Source organism: Lindgomyces ingoldianus (assembly GCF_010093535.1).
Source record: "Lindgomyces ingoldianus strain ATCC 200398 unplaced genomic scaffold BDR25scaffold_44, whole genome shotgun sequence".
NCBI lineage: Eukaryota > Fungi > Ascomycota > Dothideomycetes > Pleosporales > Lindgomycetaceae > Lindgomyces > Lindgomyces ingoldianus.
The window spans coordinates 240,075-258,440 of record NW_022985205.1 but is presented as its reverse complement, the minus strand read 5'-3'; the positions used below and the strand labels follow the sequence as shown (position 1 = coordinate 258,440).

Here is an 18,366-nt window from a genome sequence, read left to right as displayed (position 1 = left end):
AACTAGCTTTTTGCATGGCACAATAATCAAAACCCCCGTGGAAACTAGCTCTCGACTGTTGTAGCCTCTTTCGTTGGGAGATTGGGTGAACTTCGAAGTCGTGTCTATACGCGAACACCTAGTGAAGATGGGAACTTGGGCAGAGGTAAGGAACGAAACTGTGTTTGATTCCAATAACTCGAATGGCAGATATGCTGGCAGAGCCGCAATCCCTCGAAATAAAACGTCGCAGATTCAATCAATCAGATAAAGACATGGCATGCATATGTACACACTCAACCAGCACCACCCAGACCTCCCCACTCCAACCTCTCAAACCCCTCACCCTCTAAACTCCAACGCCCTCTTAACCTTCTTCCCCGGATCCGGACACCCCGGATTAACCCCCTGCTCTGGAACCGCCATAAGATAAATCCAACCGTGTTTCACAATGTTCTCATGATTAATCACACCATACGATCCATCTAGAAAACCTTCGTTGCAAACTGTAGTAACAACTTTATCACCCTTGCAGTCTTTGCCAATGATAGAGCCCTTCTTAGAGAAGTTGATGCAGTTGCCCATACCAATGCCGGAATCAAAGGCAGTGTCGGTCCACACAGAATTGTAGATAATAAGATCGCCAGGGAAGGGGAAGGTGTTGAATTTCGAGGATTGGAAGTTAAGGGTTAGGTCTCCGATGCGGGAGTCTGTGACTTTGAGATCTCTGGACGGGGGGTTAGGATATCTCATCTCGAGGCCGGGATGTTGCTGGCTGGGGCGAGACTTACTTGCCGGCTGGGACGTTCAACCATGACCCGAGCAATGATGGTTGTTCTCCGCCTGTGTGACAGATGTTAGTTGATTTGCAGTTGGTTTTGCTGGCTGTTGAAACTTGCATTTCACCCATGCGTTGATATTGACGACGCTTTCATCTACTGATCCAGGGATTCCGGTTACGTAGAACACGCACATGTTGTTCAACGTGGGCTTAGACAAAGTATCCGAAACTTCTCCCTGGAGCAAGTCCTAGTTGTATGGTTTTAGCATATGAAAGCCGGGTGCATACGAGTGGTAGCTTACGATGCTGTCTGGACCGAAATGGGCATCGAGGCCGAGCAAGAGAGAGCGGATAATCGCAGACGCGAGAATACCTATGCCAGACATTCTGAGAGTAGAAGGGATTGGATTCAAGAGAACAGTGCTGTGTTCTTGATATTTGCGGCAGTTTCGAGGAGGCCTATGCTGGGAACTTTGAAGGAGAGAATCTGATGTTCTGGCTATGTCTGAGAAGCAGTACCGATTGGAGGTACTTATACTTTCAACGCGCAGCTTTCTCCTCATTCAATCTCATCGGCATCGTCCGATGAAGAAAGCCCCCACGAGGAACGCCTTGACATCGTCAGATGAGATCATTCAACCCCACAAAACTCGGTGTTGGAAGTGCTTGATCCCAGAAATGCAGAACTTTTGCCAAAACGGGAGATTTACCGGTATGCTTATTTTCGCCCCCAAGACTCGGAGAATTGTTTGAGTTCGGGTGTAAAAATGTGTTTCGTGACGCTCTTAAGTTTTGTTGCGTGAAGGATCACTGAAGTGGATCATGTGTGCTTGTGATTGGTTCCCGGGACGAAGGTTGTGCACAATCGCGCGAGGCAAATTGCACGATCGGGTGCGGCACTGCCCGGAAATTCGTGTTTTGAAACGAAACGAAGGAGTTGTCGCTGCGTTATTGTTAAAATAGTAAATGGTGCTGAGGCTGTGTCTGCAACAAGCTCATTGGACTGTTGTCCATCGCGTAATTCCAACGTTTCTGCAATTGGGAAAAACTATGTAGACCTACTCCGACCGACTCGCTGGACCGAAGCGTCGGACAAACTTGCCACCAACAAGCTCCTTTTAGCAAAGATTCAACAACCTTAGAGATGGCTCCTGTTATACACTGCATCTTAGTAAAGCGGAACATAATAGGAGGTAATTTAGGACAGAGCTCTACATATTAATGATCTCGTGATTGCAGCAAGATGTCAAACAGATCGACTGTATCCCGGCCATGTCTACCATAGGTTACAAGTTGCAGGCACTCTTGCATCTCCTCGACAGGCCAGCCTTTCAGAAATCTCGTGTAGCAAGATGCACTGCTTTGAAAACTGTTAGATGAGGTCTTACCCAGTTGATTAGATGCCCAATTGCCTCCTGCGGTTTAGTGCATATGTAACTAGTTCGTTCTCCTGAAGAGCGGCCCCTCATCGATATTGGAAGGAATATGCAAGCGAAGGATGAGGCGGCGGAGATTGAATGCTCCTTAAGGTGGAGCAGAAGTATGTAAACACAAAAGCTCGAGCGCGGCAAGATCCGCCAAGAAACCATCGGTGCTGTGCTGGTAGGGGTATTCGCTCACATTTCTCCTAGAAGAGCTCTATAGGCCTCCATAGAGCTTCCAGTATCGCCCAACAAAATTTGCCTCCCATAGCACGGGCGCGGATCAGATATAATCACGAGCACGATGGTGGGTCATGTCCTTGGCAGTCATATAATTTACATGGGAGTAACCTAAAAGAATGGCTACCGTCAGCTACTCCAAGCCTACCTTAAGCTTTTCTAGACCTTACATATGGCGCTAATCTTAACCCTTTCTCACCTCGATGGGTCCTCAATTGTTTGCAGCACTCACGCAAGGCTCACACGATAGTCACATGTTGCTAAGACTTACCCCTTTTCTTGCATATACATAGACCCCTAGGTACACTATTTAGCAATCAACCTAGTTCCTCATGATTCCTCTGATCCTCCTACCCTAATAGCTTCACATCAATCTCCAGCACTGCCCATGAACACCACTGGAAACGATTCCTAAGCACTAATCTTTCTAGACTGCAAATACCTCGCAGAAGCAACTATCGGCGCCAGAACTCCCAACTCTTCTTGTACGCATCATTAAGCTTAGCTCGCTCTCCTTGATCTGGCATGTTGACGTGAACGAAGTCTTCTGCCTCAGAGGAGGAAGTTGTCATCTCTGGGACTTCAATGGGATACGTGAAGGCCTTCGGAGTGGGATTTCCGTTGATCGATTTAGCATCCTTGGGCAAACCTGAAGGTTCCTTGGGGTTGGCCTTCTGATTGGACTCGGCCTGAAGGAGCTCCGGCTGGGACCCGCAAGAGTTTGCTGTGTGGAAGGATTTTGTGCTGCTATTGCTAATTTCGAGTACTGCAGTAGTGATCGCAAGATCTAGAGATGACTGATATGAGGAGTAAGCATAAGACTACGGCGAAGTTTTATATAGGGCTACTTCCCTTGTCTGCGGCAAGAAGAGCCTTCTGCTGTCGTCTGTTGACTGTCATTGTAAGTGTCTTGGCTTCATCCGACACAGCCTCATCTCGATACGCTTTCTTAGCTCGACCACTCTGTTTCTTCTTCAACACCCACCAGCCATTGGTTCGCTGACTTTTACCAACATGACGCGCGCTCTTCATCTGTTACTTACCATTACTAGTCTTAGCGATTCCACCTTCCTCTTAACCATTGACACCAAATCCTCCTGACTATCTTGACTGATGCAACTAACCTCATCTTTATCCTTTTCGAGCCCCGCTATAGGCTTCGTCATGGAACCCATTGAATGCTTATGGTACCCCTCCTTACACCCTCCGAATAAATGCACTATTATGGATCTTAAGGTCCCTGACTACGTCGACGGCGGGCCAATCCACCTAAAAACCTGCACAATCTCCTTCGCATTTCCGAAGGCTGATAAGCTAGCTGCTCCAAACACAGTTGAGTTCTCTAGGCTGGGTCATTTTACCCTTACCGGATACCTGAAGGGATTTGGCGCCGACGATAGCACGGCGTATAAAAGCCAACCAATTCTTGGACTGAGCCCACCTCTTCCTCCGCCGGTTATTGCGCCTGGAAGTACGTATACAATTGTGCCTTTCCCAGGTGGTATCTTGCTGGGGAGTGGTGGACAGACTGTCAGAGGGGCGCTTTGTTCGAGCGATACAAGTCTGCAGTGGTGTTAGACAGGACTAGATGGCGATGGAAGTTGCCTGCTTGGGATCTTTGTAGTGGTGAGTTAGAAGGAGTTCATTTAACAGCTGAGGAATCTCGTTTCATACATAATACCTATTACCTGTTCTATGTACTCTGGTCTCACCTCTTGCATAAAGCGTTACAATTGATTGTATGGCACTAAATCACCCTCCCATACGCAAGCACCCTGAATTCCAAGCCCCTTCCATTAAAGGAAACAGGACCACTTCATACGCTTCAGACTTCCACCCCCAATATCCTCCCTCCAACCCTCCATCGTCTTTTCATTCCTATCCTCTACACCCCTCTCCACCTCACTTCCCAGACACCCCCCTCTCTTCCCCATGCAAAGAACTGGGATTCTCTCATTCTGCTTCTCACATTCTTCCAAAACCAGCTGAGCCTGCTCCCCACACCCTGCAATCCCGCAAAAAGCTTATATCTTCGGACCGGGCCTGAATTTACTTTCTGGGATCGGCCCGCCTCTTAGTCGCTGAGCGTCTCTTCCTCTGCTCCCTCAACCGCTAATTTAGCCGTGAGCTTCGACTGAATAGTTTTATGCTCATTTGGGGGGGCTTTCTGCGTGATTTGCGGGTGGGCTTTGGAGTTTGAGGGCGTGAGACGGACCCCGACATTCTTGCGCGAGTTGACATTGCTCTGCGCCCTACCGTCCTCAAAGTTTTCGATGAGGAGCGAGGACTGTGGGGGGCCATCGTTGTGCAAGCGGTATTTCCGCTTAGTCGTTGTAATTGTCGTGAGGGTGCAGTCCTCGGGAAGGGAGTACGAGATCTTGTCGTCGGGCTGATTAATGCTGGGGTTGTTATTTTCCGAGCTGAAGGTCGACGATTGATAAGTCGCCCCGGGGTGGGTATTTGTCGAGCGTTCACATTTGTTGTAATGGGGTCTTTAGCACGACTGATAGGATATTCTGGAGCAGTGAAAATTTAATCTTTTTCTACACTGTTACCAGAATGGCCATGCTGATACTGAACGTCCTCTTTGCCACTCGTGGTGGATATAGCAGTTCTTTCAACGGTAAGTGAATATGAATCTGATGTCCGTTCTACATGTTCATCGGCATCTGCTGTCGACTTCTCGTCCAAATCGTCACTTCGAGTTTTCTCAGCCTCTACCACTGGATTGACAGCTTCTTCAGAGTCAAGGTAGGCAGTGCTGTCCTTGGAAGCATTTAAAGATAGCAAAGCGTGTTCGACGGGCACGACCTGGGCTATTGATACCGATGAGGGCCTACGGTAGGCAGGCGATCGAGTGAAATCCCAGGATGCGTAGACTGCGGATCAGTGTAGCTGCCGATGAGTTGCGCAATGTGCCGGTGGTGGCAGAGTTTTTTGAGGGTGCCCAGCTCGCGCTCGAAGTCTCGGAGGATCTTCTGGTGGCGATGGAAGATGCGACCCCGTGGGATAAGTTTCCAGGCATACTCCTTGTGACTAGCCGTACTAATCACCCTATCCACGTATCCATAGGCGCCCTTACCTAGCTCCTCCACCTTGATGAACGGCATGTCGTCGGCGCTCAGAAAGTGTCGGTGTCTGCCGGTCTCGCGCTCCAGGACAAGGGCACTCCACAACACCGCTCGCTGCACTTGGAGGAATTCATGGGCGACTGACGGATTCAGCGATTGGGGCAGGGTCTGATGTGTAAAGGGAGAGTAGACGCCGGAGGTGGCCTGCGCGAGCAAGGGGCAAATCACGTCGAGGCAGTCTAGCAGCCGCAAGACGGTGTAGATGCGCGACCATGCGCCCCGGCCAACCCGCCGTAGTACGTCGGAGATACCTCTGAGGTCTGTCTCGGAGAAGCGCTCATGTTGCTTGAGCGTCGATTTGTCGAGCAGAAACACTGGGGACCAGCGCTGAAGCAGCAAAGCTTCGAGGTCGGGGAGGGGCGCTCTCCATGGATCAACCAGAGCGCTGGTGCGTCTTGGGACGACATGGAAAACATTACTATACACGCGCAGACAGCAATAACAAGGAGCCAGCAGCAAGTATTTACAGGAAGGCGTGACTACCAGAGAAGAGGTTCGCGACCTTCAATTGCTACAGGTAGGCCCCAGGCTGTGGTGCTGTTAAGAGCAGGGGGTCGAACGCATGGCCATTGTTTAGCCGCAATCCCACACGGCCACATGGGTTGGGGGTGCAAGAATTCGTGTCCGTGTCACTAAGATATCCTCGCCCTTCAAAAGCCTCTTAGAATCTCAAAATAACGAGCATGGCATCGCCAAATTTATGATATTTTAGCCTCAACCGAGCTATAAATCCTTTGATTGCCTAATTAGGAGAATCGTATAAGCTTTTGGTGTTGGGAGGGCCTCCTACCGTTCCCAGGGCATCTCATTGATGCAAGCTTGAGTAGAGGTCTAGGGTATCTTGTCTCATTCTTCTTATAGTAATCGCTTTACATCTTTCTTTGTACTCTTCAAATCCTCTTCAGGTAGATCTCTAGGCTCGGTAGATCTCTAGGCTCTATAGAGCTAGGCACTGCTTTGCCAGATCTGCCGTTCTGTCTGGTGAAGAAGGATGTCTAGGGTTAATAAGATTAGTGTTAGAAGACTGCGCGAGCGTAAATATTAATTTAGCTAGCAAACTGTGCCCTTGTAGGTATAAAATATAGTTAAAGCATTTAATTGTATGAAGACTCTATGGTAGGAGTGTGCCGGACGTTCTGCTAAACCCTTCGGTGATAGTTAGACTGTAACCAGCTTTTTGCAAGGCACAATATTGTGCTTTGTAAATCGCTGGTTACTCGCCCCACGCGCCAAAGTGACAGTCCCCTTATAGTCATGTTTTTCAAGAGAACGGTCGTAAAAAGGTACAGCAATGCTAAAACAAGAGACATTCTTATGCAATTCAGCAATCCTGTGCAAAAAAACTGCATTGTTTCATTCTCTTTTTTTCGTTTTCAGTGGTATTTTCTTGACATTCTATTATAGTCTACTTTCTAGTTCTGTAGTTTGTTGTTGATCGCCCTTTTCTTCCGCCCATGCCAAGGCTTGGCAGCGGAACCCGTGCGCAAGCTACTGGTTGAAATTTTGACTGGAACGAGCTTTTTGCAAGGCACAATAATCCCAACCCCCGTGGAAACTAGCTCTTGGCTGTCGTAGCCTCTTTTGTTGGGTGTTTGGGTGCAACTTCGAGATGGTGTCTATACGCGAACACCCTGCGAAGAAGATGGGAACTCAGGCGGAGGTAAGCAAGGAAACTGTGTTTAGTTCCAATAAACTCGAATAACAGATGGTCGACAAGGTAGTAATTCCTCGAAACAAAAATGACATAGATTCAATCAATCAGATAAAGCAATGGTATGCATATATACACACTAAGCTGGCACTCCAACCCTTCAAACCCCTCACCCTCTGAACTCCAGTGCCTTCTTAGCCTTCTTCCCCGGATCTGGACACCCCGGATTAACCCCCAGTTCCGGAAACGCCATAAGATAAATCCAGCCGTGCTCTTGAATGTTCTCGCGATTAATCATACCATACGATCCATCCATGAAACCTTCGTTGCACACCGTAGTAATGACTTTGTTGCCTTTACAGTCTTTACCAATGATAGACCCCTTTTTAGAGAAGTTTATGCAGTTGTTAATGCCAATGCCAGTATCAAAGGCAGAATCGGTCCACACGGAATTGTAGATGATAAGATCGCCAGGGAAGGGGAAAGTCTTGAATTTCGAGGATTGGAAGTTGAGGGTTAGGTCTCCGATGCGGGAGTCTGAGACTTTAAGATCTCTAGGTGGGGGGGTTAGGATATTTCATCTCGAGGCTAGGATATTGCGGATTGGGTTGGGACTTACTGGTCGGCTGGGACTTCCAACCACGACCCGAGCAATGATTGTTCTTCTCCGCCTGTGTGACAGATATTAGTTAGCTTGGTTTTGGTTTTTTGGCTTGCTGAAACTTGCATTTTAACCATGCGTTGATATTGACGATGTCCTTCTCTACTGATCCCGGAATTCCTGTTACATAGAACACGCACATGTTGTTCAACGTGGGCTTAGACAACGTGTCCAAAACCTCTCCTTGGAGCAGGTCCTAGTTGTGCGGTTTTAGAACATGAAAGCTGGGTGGGGAATAGTGGTAGCTTACGATGCTGTCTGGGCTAAAATGGGAATCGAGACCGAGCAGGAGAGAGCGGATGATCGCGGACGCGAGCATACCTATGCCGGCCATTTTGGGAGTGGAAGAGGTTAGATATAAGAGAAAGGTACTGTGTACGTGATGCTTGAAGAATGGTTTTGATAAGACTAGTGCTGGGGACTTGGAAGGAGAGGAACTGATGATGCTCTGGATATCTCTGAGAAGCAGTACCGATTGGAGATACTTATACTTCTAAGACGCAGCTTTTCCCTCATTCAATCCCACCGGTATCGTCCGGTCAAGGACACCCTGACCAAGGATGCCTTAACATGGTCATATGAGATCATTCAAGCCCATAAAACTCGGTGTTGGATGTGCTTAGCTCCCAGAGGTGCTAAACTTTTTATCAAAACAAGTGATTGGCTGCTATGCTTGTTTCGCCCCAGGACTCAGCGAATTGTTTGCATACGGAAGTAACAATATGTTCCATGATGCTCTTTAGTTTATTGCATGGAGGATCGTTGGATCATAAGTGCTTGCAATTGGTCCCCGAAACGAGGGCTGTGCGAAAACCACAACCACGCGAGGCGAATTGCACGATCTCGGTGCGGCACTGCCCGGCAATTCGTGTTTTGAAACGAGACGATGGAGTTTGTTGTCCGACCTCGAACTGCGTCATTGTTAAAATAGTACAGGGCGCTGAGGCTGTGTCTACAACAAGGACATTTATCTATTGTCCATCGCGTACATCGAACGTTTCTACGCTGGGCAAAACTAGGGAGAGCCTACTCCGACCGACTCCTCAGACCGACCCGTCGGACAAACTGGCCAGCAATAAGCTATCCTTGTAACCTTGTAACGGGTGTGGGCTATGAGAGGAGTCGTGTATTGTGAACTGAGGGTCCGAATAGCTACATGATTTGTGTAGTATTGTGGGGCGCCAAGCCCATGGTTGATCGGGGAGCCCATCGTAGAGCCCAGGCTTACAATTCTTCACAAAGATTAAACATACTTAGAGCTCGCTTCTGTGCTACTGAATCTTATTATATAAGGTGGAACATAACAGGAGGTAGCTTAGGGCAGAGTTCTACATATTAATGATCTCCTGATTGCAGCAAGATGTCAAACAGATCGAGTTAATCCTGGTTCCACCAGAGGTCACAAGATGCAGGCACTCTTGCATCCTCTAGACAAGCAGGCCTTTAGAAATCTCGTGTGGCAAGATGCACTGCCTTAAAAATTGCGGGACGGAGTCTCACCTAGTTGACTGGACGCCCTACTCCTGTCACGGTTTGATGCACCACTAACTGGTTCAATTTCTTGACAAGTCGCTCCTCATCGATATTGTAAGGAATATGCATTCAAAGGATGAGGCGGCGGAGATTGCATGTTCATTAAGATGAAGCAGAAGTACGTAAACACAATAGCCTGGGAGTGGCAAAATGAATCAAGAAACGATCGGTGCTACGCGTGGAGGGAGTATTCGCTCGCATTTCTTCCAGAAGAGCTCTATAGACCTCCATATAGCTTTCAATATCGCCCTCCAGAATATGTCTCCTATGGCATGGGAGTTGGTACAATAGAGTGACGAGAAGTACGGTCGATAGTGGCATTGACAGTCCTATAATTTACACAATAATACCTTAAAAGAACAGCTATCCTCAGTTACTCTAAGTCTACTCTAAGCTCTGCGTATAGCGCTAACATTCACCCCTTCTCATCTTGATGAAGTCCTCAACCTCCAGTTCCGTCCATCAGCACCACTGGAAACGATTCCTAAATATTAGTCTTTCTAGACTACGAATACCTCTCAGAAGCATCTATCGACGCCAGAACTTACAGCCACTTGTACACACCATTTCGCTTGGTCCACCCCCTTGATATTGCACGTTGGCATGAACAAAGTCATTGCTTCGAAGGAAGAGGTTGTGATCTCCGGAACCTCATCAGGATGCGTGACAGTCTTGAGAGTGGGATCTTCGCTGTTCCATGTAGCATCCTTGGGTACACCTGAAGAATCCTTGGGATCAGCCTCTTGATCGAACTGAGCCTGAACAAACTCAGGCTCAGACCCGCAAGCACTTGCCGTGTGAAAGGACTTCGTGATGCTATTGCCAACGCCGAGTACTGCAGTAGTGATTGCAAATCTCGAGATGCCTAGTATAAGGACTAAGCATAAGACTAAGGCAAAGTTCAAGGTAGGCTACTTACCTTATTTTTGGCAAGAAGAGGTTTCTGCTCTTGTCTGACGACTGCCGTTACCAGCGTTTTTGCTTCGTCTGACATAGAATTATTTTGTTACGCTTTCTTAGATCGCCACTATGTTTCTTCTCCGATTCACCTAGACCATTGGCTCTCTGCCCTTTACTAACATAACGCGCCTTCTTCATCTATGGACCACCATTACTAGCCTTAGCAATTCCACCATCTTCTTTACCACCAACACCAACATCCTCTTGATTTATCTTGACTACTGTAGCCAACCTCATATTTCTCCTTTTAGAACCCTTCTGTAGACTTCGTCGCGGAACCCATTGGCCGCTTTGATACCCGACATTACCCCCCTGAGCATCTAGATTATTTCTCACAAGCTGCGGAACTCGCGAAGTCGCGGTCTCGAGAGCCTCAAACAAGTCTCGACGCTTCGATGTCTTAGTCTTTGTCTTTCCGGGGCTACTAACGGAAACAGTATTCAGGGATCCCATGGCCGCTTCGATATCGAGCTGAGTTTGGGATGTCGTTAGGGTTTTGTGAGGTAGAGATTGGCGGCAGGGTGGAGGTGAGACGGGTCGTCGTTATTACTAGGGGAAGACATCTCCTTGGCCAACACTGCGTTTAAGGGGTTAGGGTTAGATGTTGTGGGTGCAGGTGAATGGAAATTCTTACGTAAATGCTGTGGAGCGCGTCGTGTTTGGTGTTTTGGAGAGCGGATGCGTTGGCGGATTCACGTGGAGATTTTAGGAGTGCAGCGCTTATATATGGTTACAAAGCGATACTGTAGTGGGCGGGGTGTTGGCCAGTGAATATACCTGGACTCAGGTGGCTCGCCAATTCTGCTACTTATTGAACTTTGCCTTTCTGTTCATCTTCTCCCTTTTAGAGTGAATATCTATCAAATCATCATCACAAAGTCAAACTCCAGCGGACCAAATCTAGGAAAACAGCGAGTTTCAGTATCTCAAGACTATCAACGAATGTGTTAAGGATCAAGTACACATACACAAACATTTCGTCGGATTTGTTCATGAACCTACAATGTCATTAGCTGTATAGTGGGAAAATTAAAAGGACCTTAAAACTAGAAGAAAACGTCCACAGACACCAAGTCCGTGGCAAAGGTGAGGTTAGTTTAGTTTAGTTTAGAGTGTTCGTGGTACTCAAGCTGGCATATGAATCCTCGTTCACCGACTGGAACTTGCCCAGAATGCATTCAATGTATACCAATCGCCACAGCCACCGTCACTGCCACCGCGACCTCGCAATGTGACGGAGAAGCAAATATGTGAGCTGCACAATGAATCTAATGCTACAAGACCCTTGGATGAACTGGTAGAGTCACGGCTACCTTGACATATTGGATGTATGCTGGATGCATCCCAGTGTCACCATCCTCTTGAACGGGTGATTGGTTCGCACTTGCAGGGAGATTTGTATGCCCTAGGGCATCATTCAGCACATCCTCGAGTATCTCACCCTCTTACCGTATACATGTGCGTAGAACCTACACGGTCAAGTAATCGTAAAATTTAAATTGGAACGAGGTTTAGTATCATATCGTTCAAGAGCGCCAAGGCTTAAGAATTTCCAGACTGGGAGTATCCCTCAGTACTTTGCAACATATATGTGTGTGAAATTTTATTCGCGAGGTATTCACAATCCAGAAGTCGCTCCAAAGGGCTGATAACAGTGACGCTGTATGGGCTTTCAGAGCCAGTATTGGCCGTCGAAGTGGAGTTAAATCTGCGCTTCTGATGAACGGGCGGATACACTGTAGGAGGGATTGTAAAAATTCAAACCTTTCCTAAACTTCTTGTTTCTCAAATGCCGTTTCCAGTTGAAGCTTTGAAACTCGGTGATGATGATAGGTGGCATGAGCGAGGGCAGTAGGCTAAGTATGGTTGCGAAGGTGGGGGTGAGAGGGGAAGGAGCTTCCTACTCATTTCTTTGAAAGATTCAAACTTAACGAATTCCTTCAACTAACCTTTGCACATCACCGAAAACGACCAGCATAACAACATTTGGTGTGTTCGATCGACCATAGAATTCCGTTGTTGATCAAAAGCTTCGACGGCATTTTGGTGGGGCCGACAGTGATCGACAATTGATCGGCGTTGATCAGCACCTCAACTGCAAAACATGGAATCGCAACCCTATAACCTTCACCTCCATTTGGTTATTTCTAGTAATCGGCATTTTCCGCAACTACTGCCGAACGGCTAGTTCTGGAGACCCGGTGCAGGTACGACGAAAACCTGGATTTGGCGTCGTCAAAGAAAATGATGCCGCATCAGTGGCTTGAGGGCCCTTGCAGGGCCCAATACCCTATTGTAGCTGAATCCGAGGAATGAATTCTGCAAGGTATAAAGCTTCCTGCGACCTCGATTTATTTCCTCGCAACCCCTCGACCAGCTACAGAACTTTGATTAATTTTTATAGGCTTACCAATCTCAAACACCATCGCTAAGATGAAGATGTTGATCGCCGCTACCCTTACAAGTTTATTCTCCACAGTCCTTGCGAGACCCTCATCTCATGCATCACGATCTTCATGCCCGGCTGGAAGCGACTTCCCTCCAGGCACAATATCTCCATACATGCTCGTCCCAATCTCCAAATCCGAGCCCAATAAAGCCTTCGGCGGAGTAAGCACAGGCATTGTTACACCAAACGATAAATGCACCATCGTAGATCTCAAGGTCCCCGACTACGTCGACGGCGAACCAACCCTTCTAAAAACCTGCACGCTTTCCTTCGCATTTCCAACGGCTGAGCAAGCTGCTCCACACACAGTTGGATTCTCTGGACCGGGTCATTTTACCTTCACCGGATACCTGACGGGATTTGGCGCCGACGATAGCACGACGTATAACAACCAGCCAATTCTTGGACCGAGCCCACCGTTTCCTCCGCCGGTCATTGTGCCGGGAAGTACGTATACGATCGCGACTTTGCCCTGCGGTATCTTGCCAGGGAGTGGTGGACAAACTGTCAGCGGGGCGCTTTGTTCGAGCGATACGAGTCTGCAGTGGTTTCAGGCTGGACCGGATGGTGATGGAAGTTGCCCGCTTGGGTTTTTTGTGGTGGTTAGTTAGAAGTGAGGGCAATCGACAGTGAGACGTCTCATTTCCTACATAATCGGTATTAACCCCCCTATGCACTCTAATCCCATTCATTGCACAGGTATTATAATCGTTTATATGGCGCTAAATGAATCCTCCATGTGCAAACCACCCTGGATTCCAAACCTTCCCTTTAAAGAAACCGAGCCACTTCATTCCCTTCTTCAGACTTTCAAATCCCATATCCTTCCTCCACCCTCATCATCTCACGCCTAGCCTTCACACTTATCTCTGCTTCACTCTCTAAACATCTCCTCTCTCCCTACTAGCTTTGAGGAACTGGGATTCCCTCCTTCTGCTTTTCCCACTCCTCTCCAACCCCACTGAGCCTGCTCCTCATCCCCCCATTCCCGCAAAGAACCAATCTTCGGAGCGGGTGTGAAGTTACTTTCTGGAATCCGTCCGCCTCTTTGCCTCTTAACCTCGCTTCCTCAATCCCCCCAGCCGCTTGTATGGCAGTGAGCTTCGCCCACACCTTCGCAGCTAACTCTATACCACATCTACAAGACGAACTAAACCCTCCACCTACTCCCTCCTTCCCTCAGCAGTTGCAACCATAGCTCTTCCGGTTCAACCTTACTACAAAGCACTAGCCTCTTCATCTCCCGACCCTCGACCCTAATCGACGACTGGCGGGTAATTGACACCGGATGGCACGGCTACAAATGTGTTGGGCTCTAGTATTTGATGCTTGCAAGACGAGCCTTCTTAGCTGCACACCAAGCGGAGATGACAATCAGGGAAGCCAGGAGAAGCAGGGGATATATCACTAGAAAGATCTCGCGTCGCTCACGTATGTTATTCGTTGGAGATTACTGGACCAGATAATTACAGATTTGGCTGGAGTTGTAATATGGGCTCTGACTGGTCCTTGATTGGTGCGACTGAGGAGCTGGGAATAATGACGAGAGAAGAAGATGGGAGATGGAACCCAGGTAATAGCAATTTCCAATGATCTGTACTTATATAATGGGTTTAAATTGCAAATAATTGAGCGTAAGATTGGCTTGATAGACGGTTATTTCTGGTATGCTAACGAGGAGTTCGTCGTTGCAGGACTAGACACCTCGGAGATCAAGTAGTGAGGGACTCGACACTTTGAATGACTATTCAGTTGATTTGCGACTTAGGTTACGCTTCCTACGCGCTTTGAGAATGATAATATCACTTTATCATAAGAACCATTGAAATCTGATTAGAAATGGTTGCCGAACACATGGGGACGGCCGGTTGTGAATCCAATCTTCTCTCTAAATTTACCTTTTACGTGTCTTCATGATCAAGAAAACTTTACGAACCCAAAACCAAAATAAATAGAGAGAGCGATAACTTTCCTGGAATTGTTTGAGGACTCGTGCTGATGGTCAAGTACTGCAGACTGCAGGAGAATTCATTTGAGCGTGATAGGATATTCACACTTGATTCGCAACTACCTAGGTACGAGTACCGGGGCAATTCACAGACATATGGGAGAGTATGAATACTCGACCCAAGCTTGGATCGATTTATATCGTTTGATTTTCCACAAACGTGCCCCAAAACCATGAACAAGAACGGAGAATGACTGGGTATAATCCCGACACTAGCTGCGATGGAATTGGACATAAATATCGATGATGCCGATATGGCACTCTGACATAACTGTGTTAGTAAACAGACGAAAAAGAAGTATAGCAGTACTTGCCATGCAGTCCTTAATTCCCAATCGCTACAAACCAGCCTTACATATTCTCCCTTATTTCTGAACAACAAGTCTCTTCCAAACTCCGCATTTACCTTTCTTCCGTTTCTCGACTGGATTGACAGCCTCAAATGAAACAAGTGGCGCGAGGTGTGTCACGTACTGTCCGCATCCATAACCCTTCAAAGCGCTGGTTCCCCTGATATTTTTGGCTCGAGCAGCACCAGCCTCTTGCTTGACCCACCTCTGTTCTTCTTGAAGTCCCTCCACTCGAGCAGCTTCATACTGGATCATCCGCTCGTATTCGGTCCACAACCGAGGCCCCAGCTCTCCAGTCCGTTCGAGTTCATCTTCCACGGGAATATTATTAAGAGTAGGATCGGTTACTGTCTCATATTTGTCGCTTGCGCCACCCGAATCCCTCATTGCAGTGAGCCTGTACTCAGAAGGCCGACCGAACACTGTTGCGTTATTGTGGTATTGACCATTTTTTGGCAGGGGGTTCGGGCCTCTACATTTTGTGGTGGAACTGGGTGCCATTGAGCGTATACTGGAGTGTTGTGAAAATTTCCTGGATTGGAGTCAAATATGTCCTCGGTCATCGGATGAATGCTTATTTTGGAGCTTGAGAGCGGTTGACGCCAACACCACGTAGCTTGATATGTGATTCCTGGCTTAGCATGCCGCTACTGCACTATGGGGTGTCAAGTCAGCCGCGTGAATTGTACAAACGAGATTGCTATGAATCTTTCGCCGCATTTCGAGGGGGGAAGTAGTCAGGAGTCAGGCCGAATCCAAAGTTGAAGAGTCACACAGAGGGCTGGGGGGAAGTTGGTTGCTGGCGGGCGTCTAGATTAAGTGTTCTTGTGGTGCAGCCACGTAGGCGTTTACATACTCCCAAGGGTGTGCCTGGACCAGAAACTGTGACTGTGTTAATCTCGGCCCACTAGTGGAAAGCCCCCTTCACAAAACATCCCAATGTTGTTGACCTTAGGGAGTTTGAAGCGCCGACGCCCCACACTCTAAGCCCTTTTCTTCATTTTTGGGTCAGTCAACTGGACGGGGCCATCGTCCATGTGAGTGACCCAGGGAGGAGCCATGACCCGGCATGAACCGCGCCAAAGTCAAAGCGAATTCCTTACCAACGTATCCTAGTAATAATCCCTCGTCGCACTTAACCCATGCTGCCCTGTCTAGAAAGTAGGCTCTCAGAAACCCGCCACATCGCTCTTTCCTCGCTAATCAATCACAACAACTCGCTACGGAATACGTGGGTGCATAAAGTGCCAACGAAGGATCTACCTTCCGAGCAAAATTTCATCGCAAGGGGTGACTCGAACTCTTCAGATACCAGCCAGATTGTTCGCAATGGCATCAAGCCGGCGGGCCAACCTAAACGACCCACCCCAAGGAATGCAGGATCTTCAAACGCCGCAGAAAATATGGAGATGATACGCGACAACAAGGCGAACCACCGTAAAGACCAAGGAAGGGACGATCTCTCCCATGTATTTAACAATACATGGGCTCCGAATGAGACATATGAGGATGAGCGCACGAGTGCACGTAGGGGGCAGCGATAATAAAGCTCCGAATAGCGGCGGAAAACATGGCTGACAGGTCATTGGAGGAAATCGGGGCGGTAGAAACCGATATCGAACGACAGACGTTACCCACTCTCGAAGCCTTAGGATATGGAATCCTAGGATATGAAGAGTGGTGATCATTTAATTTAGCAGTAATGTAGAGAGGCCGTCCATTTGCAGTATGCATACAGTGCGTTTTAGGGGCCCTCGCGTGAATGATACGGTGGTTAACGGACGGCTGCCACTTCACATCGAGTCTTCATATGCAAAAGTGCTTTAAAAGGTATGTTAGTGCCTTTTTCGTATTTATGGCCACCATTCGCCACCCTTTTAACATATGCGTTTTGGATATCATCATGCTATCAAAGGACCAGGACTTGAAGCCGAAACACAACCCCCTGGATTCCACGGTAAAATTCACTAAGATGACTGGCAAATGGTGTCAGAGGAGAGCGGCACTGAGGGAACCGGCACTGAGAGGACTGGAATGGTGCAAGAGGAAGCAGCCCTCCTAGGGCAGCAGACGATATGGAATAGAGGACAGAAAACGAGGAGACAAGAGCAACTCAAGATCAGTCTGCGGGTGATCAAGAATGATATGAACACAGTGTCTCCTAGAATGGCTAGGTAGGCTTGGGATGTGACAAGGATAGAGAGTATGGAGGAGGAGAAGCCTAAACGAGGTGGTAAATGGCTTAGATCTTTATTGTGGCTTGGTATCAAGGCCCCCATTAGATGGGGGCCGGTTATTTGATATTTTCAGTATTCTTATTGTGATGCTTGGGTCGGTGCCGCAAACAAAGATGCAGAGTCAATGTCCTTAAGCCTTTGATCTTCTTGTAACGCCATCAACTAAAGGTCATAGTCCTAAGCTAGAACCAACCCCTTTTGATCTTTGTAGACAAATGAGCAATAGACAGATGTCCAACTTTACCGGAAACCTCAAGTCACGGCAAGGAAGGAGCAGAAGCATTACAGTGGCGGATTTACAGAGGCCTCTCATCAGGGTCACGATCCACCAACTTAAGTTGTGGCTATAGTCCAAGTCCGCCCAATTTAGTAGGAAGTTACCAGCGGAGGCCCCCATAACAAACTTACGCCAGGAAGCGCACTGAATACAACACCACGACTCACCTAACCTTACCTCATACACCGGCTCATTCGTATTTGCTCGTCATTACCACCTTCCTTAATACATCTAATACCATCTGTCAATTCTCTTACACCAGCTCTTAGCAGGCAGTTTAAAGCGCTCTAGACACGGATTATTTCCTTCTTACTCCTACCGCAACTCCAGCAACTCCTCATCGTGGGATGGCCAAGACATGTCCTCCGACTATGTCCTCACAGCCGGGAAACGAGATCACCAGCAACTGTGCGATCCCTGTTGGGCTGAGTATAAGATTGACTAGGAGATAATGGTCAATTGGACGGAGCAAACCTGTCGTAATAAATGTGCAGAATCAGGAGGTTTTTAAGGCTCCAAAGGCACTCTTTTCCTGTTATCGCTTTGGTAGGTACTCTTCAATTCTTTGGGTTTGAACGCGATTGCCCCCGGACCGACTTGATTTTGTTTTACCCTTTTTTTTGTGAACCGCTCGGACCCGATCCCAGTTAAACAGTCCTGGAGCCGCCTTCCAAGGGATAATATGAAT

General features: G+C 47.9%; 7 protein-coding genes across 7 annotated transcripts; 1 reads left to right on the top strand and 6 right to left on the bottom strand.

Moving 5' to 3' along the window:
• Positions 1–455: 455 nt before the first annotated feature.
• BDR25DRAFT_95700 (uncharacterized protein) lies at positions 456–1,501 on the bottom strand. The gene is made up of 5 exons (XM_033699299.1): positions 1,471–1,501; positions 1,063–1,371; positions 875–1,008; positions 771–816; positions 456–706 (listed from the first exon to the last, which is right to left on the bottom strand). Exons 2-5 carry the CDS (start codon positions 1,321–1,323, stop codon positions 662–664), a joined length of 486 nt encoding a protein of 161 aa, XP_033541421.1. The 5' UTR covers positions 1,324–1,371; positions 1,471–1,501; the 3' UTR covers positions 456–661.
• Positions 1,502–2,876: 1,375 nt separating this feature from the next.
• On the bottom strand, positions 2,877–3,596 carry BDR25DRAFT_319100 (uncharacterized protein; the record flags this gene model as incomplete). The annotated part of the gene is made up of 2 exons (XM_033691796.1): positions 2,877–3,242; positions 3,465–3,596. The coding sequence occupies 2 exons, from the start codon at positions 3,594–3,596 to the stop codon at positions 2,877–2,879; spliced, it is 498 nt and encodes a 165-aa protein (XP_033541420.1).
• Positions 3,597–4,953: 1,357 nt separating this feature from the next.
• BDR25DRAFT_319099 (uncharacterized protein) lies at positions 4,954–6,356 on the bottom strand (the record flags this gene model as incomplete). The annotated part of the gene is made up of 3 exons (XM_033691795.1): positions 4,954–5,187; positions 5,262–5,970; positions 6,343–6,356. 3 exons carry the CDS (start codon positions 6,354–6,356, stop codon positions 4,954–4,956), a joined length of 957 nt encoding a protein of 318 aa, XP_033541419.1.
• A 1,016-nt stretch (positions 6,357–7,372) lies between these two features.
• Positions 7,373–8,198, bottom strand: BDR25DRAFT_319098 (uncharacterized protein; the record flags this gene model as incomplete). Its single annotated transcript, XM_033691794.1, has 3 exons — positions 7,373–7,740; positions 7,823–7,874; positions 8,115–8,198. The coding sequence occupies 3 exons, from the start codon at positions 8,196–8,198 to the stop codon at positions 7,373–7,375; spliced, it is 504 nt and encodes a 167-aa protein (XP_033541418.1).
• Positions 8,199–9,822: 1,624 nt separating this feature from the next.
• Positions 9,823–10,810, bottom strand: BDR25DRAFT_361414 (uncharacterized protein; the record flags this gene model as incomplete). Its single annotated transcript, XM_033696410.1, has 5 exons — positions 9,823–9,868; positions 9,962–10,232; positions 10,313–10,384; positions 10,426–10,446; positions 10,504–10,810. The coding sequence occupies 5 exons, from the start codon at positions 10,808–10,810 to the stop codon at positions 9,823–9,825; spliced, it is 717 nt and encodes a 238-aa protein (XP_033541417.1).
• A 167-nt stretch (positions 10,811–10,977) lies between these two features.
• Positions 10,978–13,496, top strand: BDR25DRAFT_337400 (uncharacterized protein; the record flags this gene model as incomplete). Its single annotated transcript, XM_033693186.1, has 3 exons — positions 10,978–10,991; positions 11,659–11,685; positions 12,847–13,496. 3 exons carry the CDS (start codon positions 10,978–10,980, stop codon positions 13,415–13,417), a joined length of 612 nt encoding a protein of 203 aa, XP_033541416.1. The 3' UTR covers positions 13,418–13,496.
• Positions 13,497–13,528: 32 nt separating this feature from the next.
• BDR25DRAFT_361411 (uncharacterized protein) lies at positions 13,529–15,727 on the bottom strand (the record flags this gene model as incomplete). Its single annotated transcript, XM_033696409.1, has 13 exons — positions 13,529–13,634; positions 13,685–13,831; positions 13,867–13,984; positions 14,055–14,103; positions 14,165–14,213; positions 14,261–14,400; positions 14,461–14,502; positions 14,542–14,550; positions 14,580–14,635; positions 14,669–14,704; positions 14,743–15,076; positions 15,192–15,566; positions 15,611–15,727. The coding sequence occupies 13 exons, from the start codon at positions 15,725–15,727 to the stop codon at positions 13,529–13,531; spliced, it is 1,578 nt and encodes a 525-aa protein (XP_033541415.1).
• Positions 15,728–18,366: the final 2,639 nt, after the last annotated feature.

Coding starts and splice junctions, on each gene's coding strand:
- BDR25DRAFT_95700 (XM_033699299.1), bottom strand. CDS start 1,323: ATGAGGAGAAAGCTGCGCGTTGAAAGTATAAGTACCTCCAATCGGTAC. Junction 817..874: donor AACGCATGGGTGAAATGCAA/GTTTCAACAGCC, acceptor ACACAGGCGGAG/AACAACCATCATTGCTCGGG. Junction 707..770: donor TTGAACGTCCCAGCCGGCAA/GTAAGTCTCGCC, acceptor CCCCCCGTCCAG/AGATCTCAAAGTCACAGACT.